The sequence below is a fragment of the Crocuta crocuta genome, unplaced genomic scaffold (assembly GCF_008692635.1).
Source record: "Crocuta crocuta isolate KB4526 unplaced genomic scaffold, BGI_CrCroc_1.0 scaffold243, whole genome shotgun sequence".
In the NCBI taxonomy this organism is placed as follows: Eukaryota; Metazoa; Chordata; class Mammalia; order Carnivora; family Hyaenidae; genus Crocuta; species Crocuta crocuta.
In genome coordinates, this window is record NW_027529596.1 from 1,589,285 (window position 1) to 1,596,953 (window position 7,669).

General features: G+C 64.5%; 1 protein-coding gene across 2 annotated transcripts in view; it reads left to right on the plus strand.

Moving 5' to 3' along the window:
• GPR161 (G protein-coupled receptor 161) overlaps positions 1-3,342 on the plus strand; it is a 41,245-nt gene extending 37,903 nt beyond the window's left edge. For both annotated transcript variants that reach the window (XM_077761780.1, XM_077761781.1), the window contains 2 exons: positions 322-441; positions 2,191-3,342. In XM_077761780.1, the coding sequence (XP_077617906.1) occupies positions 322-441; positions 2,191-2,438 (368 nt within the window). In that variant the 3' untranslated portion in view covers positions 2,439-3,342. The remainder of the gene's footprint in view (positions 1-321; positions 442-2,190) is intronic.
• Positions 3,343-7,669: the final 4,327 nt, after the last annotated feature.

Consider the following 7,669-nt stretch of genomic DNA (forward strand, 5'->3'; position numbering starts at 1 on the left):
TCTCCGACACAGCAGGAGGGCCAGGCTCTCTGCTCCCTGCCTTTGTGTCCCCACTCTTTTAAAGAGTATATTTTTCGATTCTTTTTTGAGCCCCAAAGAACTCTACATTTTCAAGTTTTAAATGTTTATGTAGCGCAAAATATTTTAGCAGAGAGGCAGCCCCGCGGCCGGCTGCGCCGCCCCCCCGACGCCGGGNGCGCGCCTGCTGGTGGCATTGAATCCGGGGGGCTCGGGCGCGGGGGGGGGGAGAGGGGGAGGGGCAGGCGGCGAGGAGGACCCCGCACCCCTGCTTCCGTGTGCACCGTCCGCCCTTGGTTTTAGGGACAGATGTGATGCTGCTCGAGGACTACACGTCCGATGACAACCCTCCCTCCCACTGTACGTGCCCCCCCAGGAGGAGGAGCTCGGTGACGTTCGAGGATGAGGTGGAACAAATCAAAGGTTGGTGTGTGTTATTCACCGCTTCGGGACAGCAGGCAGGACGTGGGGGTGGGGGGGCCCGGCGGGCGGAGGGAGAGGATCTGGGGAAGATTCCTTGGTTCGGCCCTGCTGGTGCCCCCAGCCTTCCCGGTCCCCCCCCCCCCCCCCCCCCCCCCCCGCTCTGCCGGCCTCACCTGTCCCTGGGCCTCCGTTGTTGGGGTCGTGGCATCTAGGCTGGGAGGGGGGGCTATCGGACTCTAGACAGATGTGCACGCGCACGTGCACGCACATGCACCCGCACCCCCCCATCCTGAGTCCCAACTTGGGAAGCCGCCTCTGGATGCAACTTCCTGAGGCCTCCACAGTCACCCGCCCCTGGGGACACGGTGCGGGTATAAATCCGAACTCGCCGTCTCTGAGCCGCCGCTTCCTCACGTGGAAAATGGAAGCAGTGCTCCCGCGGGTGCTCCCACCTGAGCAGAAGCTGCCGCCCCTGGGGTCGATGAGGGCGCGTGGGTCTGTGAGGGGGTGCGCTCCGCTGCAGCGCCCACACTTCGTCTCCCGCGTGTCCTGAATCCGACCCCCGCACCTTGTCACCTCTGGGGCGGAGGGACCAGTTTCCCATCCGGGCACTCTGGTTAGAAGAGCGGCCGGGGACCATCTGGACCGCCCTCGAGGTGCGACTGTCTTCCGATCCTCAGTCAGACGCGTCATTGCGCTGCTGGCCTGTGGCCCGGACGACGGCCCTCGGGGCACGCACGTGCGGGGGCGCCAGAACCCCCGGGTGGGATGTGGAGTCAGGGACCCAGGACAGATGGCTGTGCCGGAAAAGTGGGTCCTGCACAGCGTTAGGATCGTAGAGAACCCCACCTCTTCTCCCGCCCCACCCCACCCCCGACCCCTACCCTGGCCGGACTGGGGTGATCACAGAGCTCAGGAGACCGATCGGCCATTTCACTGGCAAAGTAGACTCGGGAACAGAGGTGCCGGCCTGCGGCCCCACGGGCTTGGCATCTGTGGCCCGCTAACTCGAACACGAATGCGCCCCGCAGACTGCCCAGGCCACACGGGCCAGTGTGGCCCCTTCAGGCCTACTTAGTGGGGATGGCAGGCCTGAGGGCCTGTCCACAGGCAGGGAGGGGCAGGGCCCCCCTCAGGTCGCAAGTGAGGGTCAGGGAGAGGCCCCTTTCCTTCCCTGAGGGCGGTGGGGGGTGGGGGTGGAAGTTGGCTCCTCTCCAGAAAATGTCGGGGTGCTGGGCGGTGAGGGCGATAGTGTCATGAGGCACTGGGTGTGGGGTTGAAGAGTCACCCCTCTCTGTCAGTTGGTGGCGTCCCAGTCCTGTCCCCAAGGCTCCCGGGGGCCCAGCCAGCGTGGAGGGGGGAGAGCCCTCACTCAGCCACGTGTCGGTTTGTAGCGCGGACAGCCTGTAGCTCTAGGGACCCGGGACGCCAGGGAGCTCTTTCAAGGTGGGGCGTTTTGAACATCCTTCGCGGGCAGGACTTGTCAGGCCTTTCTCGCAGGCCAGACGGACCCATTTCAGCAGCACAGAAACCCTGCGGAGGGGAGCAGCAGGCGCTTCTCGCTACAGACGGGAAGCTTCCATGCTGCCCGGGGTAGTAAATGGGAAGTCGAGGGTTTCAGCCCCGGGAATCTGACCGCAAAAGCCACGCCCTCAACCCCCTCCGCGGGCGAGGAGGCTGCGGCAGGAATATTCCCGAAGCCCTCAGTCCCAGCCCCCCCCCCCCCCCGTTTCTCTGCTTCTCCCCCAGATGCCGCCAGGAACCCTCTCCTGCACGTGAAGGCCGAAGTGCACGAGTCCCTGGACAGCTACGCAGCCAGCCTGGCCAGGGTCATCGAGGCCGAAGCCAAAGTCAACCTGTTCGGGGAGGAGGCTTTGCCGGGGGTCCTGGCGGCGGCGCGGACCGTGCCCGGGGCCGGCTTCGGGGGCCGCCGAGGCAGCAGGACCCTGGCCACCCAGAGGCTGCCGCTGCAGAGCATCGCCGAAGGGAACATCTAGGCCGCGGAACCGCGATGAGAGCCCGGGACGGACGGCCCGTCCCGCGGGGTCGCCCGGGGACCGAACGACACCTGAGGCCGCCGAACGGCGTGTCCGGTGAGACCGCGATGGGCCCCTGGGACGTCCTGGCGGTGGGACCGGAGGCGCCTAAGGCGCGAAGGAGAGCGGACGGAGCAGGGCGCGGAGGGGCCGGAGCCCGGGGCTGGGCAGGAAACCGCCACGTGGCTGACTCCCTCCCACCACGGCTCCTGAGCGGGGACCCCGGCCGTGCGCCCTTCGGGGGACAGCCCTTCCTGGCCAACAGGGCCGTCCCCTGGCGTCTGCGCGGTTGATGCGTCGCCCTGAACGGTGCCCAGGACACCCTGGAGCGGGGTGGCCAGGCGGCGTGGCCACACCTGCATCCCGGTCATGACCTTGCAGCCCGCTGCGGAGCCTCCCGCTGGTGCCGGAAGGGACCCTCCACGGGTCACCGCGCGGAAGCCCGAGGCTGCCGTCCCCGAGAAGGGGGACCGTCCCGCCCACCTTCTGTTGACCGGTTCTCTGGTGTTTCAGAAGAAGGGGAAAACCACTATAAAAGACACGAGGGAGGGGAAGGCGCCCGCTGTTTCATTTCCGGAATTAAAAGGACGATCCGTCGGGTAGGACAGGCCACCCTCCGCCCAAGCACGAGGGAGGCTGCGGTGCCCAGCACGGCCGGGACCCAGAGCACAGGCTGCGGTGTCCCCGGGACCCGTCGGACGGCCGCTCCCAGCCGCACAGGGACAGCCCCCCTCACCCAGCGACGACTGCCGGTCCCCTGGCCCTGGGGGTGAGGCAGGATGGGGTGCAGACATCTCGCCGCACCTGTGCTCCCGGCCCAGCTCCGCCTCTGCCGGCATCGGGGACTTCCGATCGCCCCTCTAAGCCGTCGNGTAGTTTAGAAACGGGGGTGGGGAGCGGACCCTCCCACGGCGCAGGCGCGTCTTCCCAGATGGTTTCTGACCGGTGCACGCGGCCCTGCGGGGGCGCAGCAGGTGGGCCAGTCCGACCTGGTCCAGCAGGGTCTGGCCGAACCCCAGATGCGGGGAGCACGGAGTGGAGCCTCGGGAATGGGGTTTGTACGGCGAGACTTTGCCCGTCTCCCTTTCGGGTTTGGGACCTTGGCTGAGTCTGGGCTTGCGGTTGCGCTGCGGTGACGGAGGCCGCCGGATCGCCCGTGTCCGCCCTTCGGCCTGGGTGCTCGGCTAAGTGGGTGCCGAACTCCCGCCGTCCCAGTTCGAGGCGGTTCGCAGGGGGCAGGTTCCCGGAGCTCCGGCCGCCCTGGCCACAGGGCAGCTGCTCCGGAAAGCGCGCCCCCTTCGCGCGGGGCGTCCTAGCTCCCGGTGACCNTGGTCCGCCGATTCGTGCCGGTCCGCTACCGGGCGGCGTTCCTGGTCTGAGGACATTTTGTTTCCGGTGTGTATTTGCCTTCCGACACCTGTCTACTAAGGGACCACGTTCCTGACCAACTAACATGCACAGAGGTGGCCTTTGCGTCGAGGCTGGAGTAACCCGGGGTGGCTTGTCCTTTAGGCCTTTCTGAAAGCGGCACATTGGCCTGAAGGGTGCTNAGATGTTTCCCTTTTCTCTGTCATCGCTCCCAGCGTCTGCGGACTGACTGTGTGCAGTGTCGTCACTCATTATAATGTAGGGAGAGGCCTGGGCCTTACTGATGCTAATAAACTGCCGAGTCAAGTCCTTCTTCGTTCCCCAGAGGGAGGCGGGTGTCGCCGGTTTGGGGACGCCTGAGTGAGAGCAGGAGGGGGGGGGAAGGGGTGAGNAGACCCTCCCGGGGGCACGTGGACATGCGGGCACACGGTTGTAAAACCTTGGCCCGTGCCTCGCCGTCTAGGCCCATCTCTGCCCCTTTCATCGAGGTTGTCACTTGACTGGGTGGCTGCGCTGTGCCCGGGGTCTGGGGGCTCTGGTGGCCCCACGACAGAGCACGCAGCCCACACCGGCCCGCCCTGGGCCGGAGGCGCGGAGCTCAGGCGCTCGGGGCGCGGGCCGCTAAGTGGCAGCAGCGTGGCTGCGGTGCCGCCCGCCGTTCTAGAAAACCCGAAGGGCAAAGCTGAAGGCGCCTTTGCTTTCAGCGGAGCACGTGCTCCGAACGCTTCGACCCTGCTGCCGCCTTCGGCCTTCAAGACCCCCGCTTTCTCGGTCCACGGTCGTGCAGGGGAGGAGGGCCTGCGGGGTGTACCACCAGGGCCCCTGGTGCTTGTTCTCAGTTGCCCTGCCCCGAGCTGCGGTGCACTGCGTAGACCTGAGCCGCCCGCGACGCTTACTCCGCACTCGCATCAGGCCGAGGCCTTGGGGTGCGGTGGGACGGGAGAGGGAGGGGAAGGGCTTTGCTGCGGACGGGGGCGGGGGCCTTGTAGGTCCGATGGGACGTCACCACGTGAACCCGTGTCCGTCCCGACGGCGCGGCCCCGAGATGCTTGCGCGGCCGAGGCCCAGCTGTGGCCACGAAAGGGGGAGGCGGGGTGGCAGCGTGTNCGGTGTTGCAGGGGCGTCTCCGGGATAGGAAGGGAGTCTTGGTGACGGGGATCCTAGGAGGGCGGCGAGGGTTGTTGCCATGGCGATGATCATGCTGCCCGGCGCAGGGGGGGCCTCCGGGGAGAAGGCGGAGGTGATGGGAGGAGGGCGAGGTGGCCTCCGGGACTTGGAAGGGACTCGGAAGATCGGAAGGAGCAAAGTGAGTTTTTTTCTCTGTTCAAGANGACCCCCACCCACAGCCGAGGGGCCCGGAGGACAGCGGGTCTGCGGGGCCGGGGACTGCCTGGCGCGGAGTCTATGCGGGTGGGTAGCGCGGGGGCGGCGTCCAGGCCGCGGCCACAGCGTGTGCTCGACCCCAGGGGATCCCGCACGACACAGACGGGACTTCACGCCGTGACGTAAAGGCCAGTGGCTGCCGTGGGACGACAGGAGGGGACAGAGCCTGACCCCCTGCGGGCTGGGGAGCCCCGGGGAGGCCGCCGAGCGCCGGTCTGCGCCGGTCTGCGAACCGCCGGGCTTGGCCGCCCCTGGGAGGAGCCGGCTTGGCGGCGNACCCCCTGCGGCCCGAGGACAGCCGCTCGACTCCCTTGACCCATTTCAAGCCCGAACCCAGGTGTGCGGAAGACGGCCAAGGGCACAGTTCTGCCTGCTGTTTTTAGAACAAAGCACACAAAGCTGCGTCCATTTCCCTCAGAATTTTCCTGAATAGTATCAATAGCTTAGGAATCAGAAGACATTTTTCTGTTTTTCTTTTTCACACCGCCGCTTCGAAACATCCCACGTCCCGGGCAAGTGGGCCGCCCCGACGATGACGGCCGCCCCGGGGGCACAGCCCGGCCGCTGTGACTCTGTGACGGGGACGTGCTGTCGGAGGCAGAACTGTGCTGGGTTCTGGGAACGGGCCCCTGGATGCAAAAAGTGTTAAAACTCTCAGAGCCAAACAGAAACAAGCTAGTCCGGAAATAAATTTCCCTTGAAGTTTTTGGAGGATTTGTTTTTTAAGATAAGAAAAATGTTTAGGGTTATTATAAATCTCAGTATTTATTAACAAGTGGAAGTACATCTAGGACAGTTCTGTTGGCCCAACGGGCCACATGCCTGCTTTGGTGCACGTCTGGCTGTGGACACTGTGGGCTTTCTGAGCGCCCTCTCCTTCACCCACCGCACCCCGCCCGCAGCCCCCCTGCCCGGGGCGGACCGGAGGAAGGATCCCGAACGGGAAGGGGCTGATTGCTTTGGATTAGCCGCCGTCGGTGACACGCCAGTCGCCCTGGTGCATGCATATGCTTGTCATAAATTCTTGCAGGACGTCATCTCTACACACAACGCGGGGCTCAGACTCAGAACCCCAAGATCAGGAGCCCCATGCTCTACTGACGGAGGCAGCCAGGAGCCCTAGTGCAAGGGTTTTAAGGGTTTAATGAACAGCAGTGTGCGGTCCCTGCGTCTGTCCCGTGACCACAGCGGAAGGACGGGTGGCAGACTGCCCCGGACACTCGGCCACCCACGGGCACGGGACCTCCCGCCTTCACCCGACTCTCCCACCCGCCGCGCCAAGTCCTGATCCTGGGTCGGAGCGGCAGGTGAGCGCTGGGGTCCACTTGTCGGACTTCCTGGGGTCTTTCCCCAACATACAGTGAGTCATGGAAGTGACCATGGAAGTGTCAACCGTGCCACCGTGGAGTGTCTTCTCCTTGCTGCCTCCTTGGCTGCTCGTGCGGCCCACCCTGCGCCTTTGTAACACACGGCCCCAGACGCTGCAAAATTAACAGCGGGGCCTCCTTTGGCAAATACTATTACTTTTTTTTTTTTACTTTTTATTTTTGAGAGAGAGAGACAGGGTGTGAGCAGGGGAGGGGCAGAGAGAGAGAGAGAGGGAGACACAGAATTGGAAGCAGCTCCAGGCTCCGAGCTGTCAGCACAGAGCCTGATGTGGGGTTCGAACCCACAAACCGTGACATCATGCCCCAAGTTGAAGTTGGACGCCCAATCGACTGAGCCTCCCAGGCGCCCCTATTATATTTTTTAAAAAAAGAAGTGTTTAGGTTCCCACCAAAACTGGAAAGTCCAGAGTTCCCATATGCCCCCTCCCCACCCCCTAGATGCCCNAAAATTTTTTTTTTTTTTTTTTTTTTTTTAATTTGAGAGAGAGAAAGAGGGAGGGAGAGGAAAAGAGAATCTTAAGCAGGCTCCGCACTCGGCGCAGAGCCCAATGAGGGGCTCGATCCCTTGGCCCTGGGATCATGACTTGAGCTGAAATCAAGAGTCAGATGCTCAGCTGACAGACACCCAGGCGCCCCTTGACTTCTACGCTCTTCCAGCCAAAGAGTTTCCTTTGACCCCCGTGAGCCTTCTCGTAGCCTCTGCCCCGCTGGCCTGGCAGCACCCCTGGGCGGCACAGCCCTTCCAGTTGTGCTGCAGAGTGAGGCCGCCGCCGCATTGCTGCGCTTGTTGTCGTGTCACTGTGTCACCCTTCACCCTCCGTGGTTTCGTGCGGTCCCGACACAGGCCCTGGGGCCCAGGCGGCACAACAGGGACACCCCCGACTCACCGCGGAGCAAACCGGCCCCGAGGAGGCAGGTGGCCTAAGCAGGTCACATAAGCGACTGGGGATCAGAAATGAAGCCCTTTGCGCTTCCCGGGAATCCCGCAACGTCCTGTCTGCAGCTCCAAGTCCTTCCCGCGACCCCGGCCGCGACCCCGGCCACGCTGCCTGA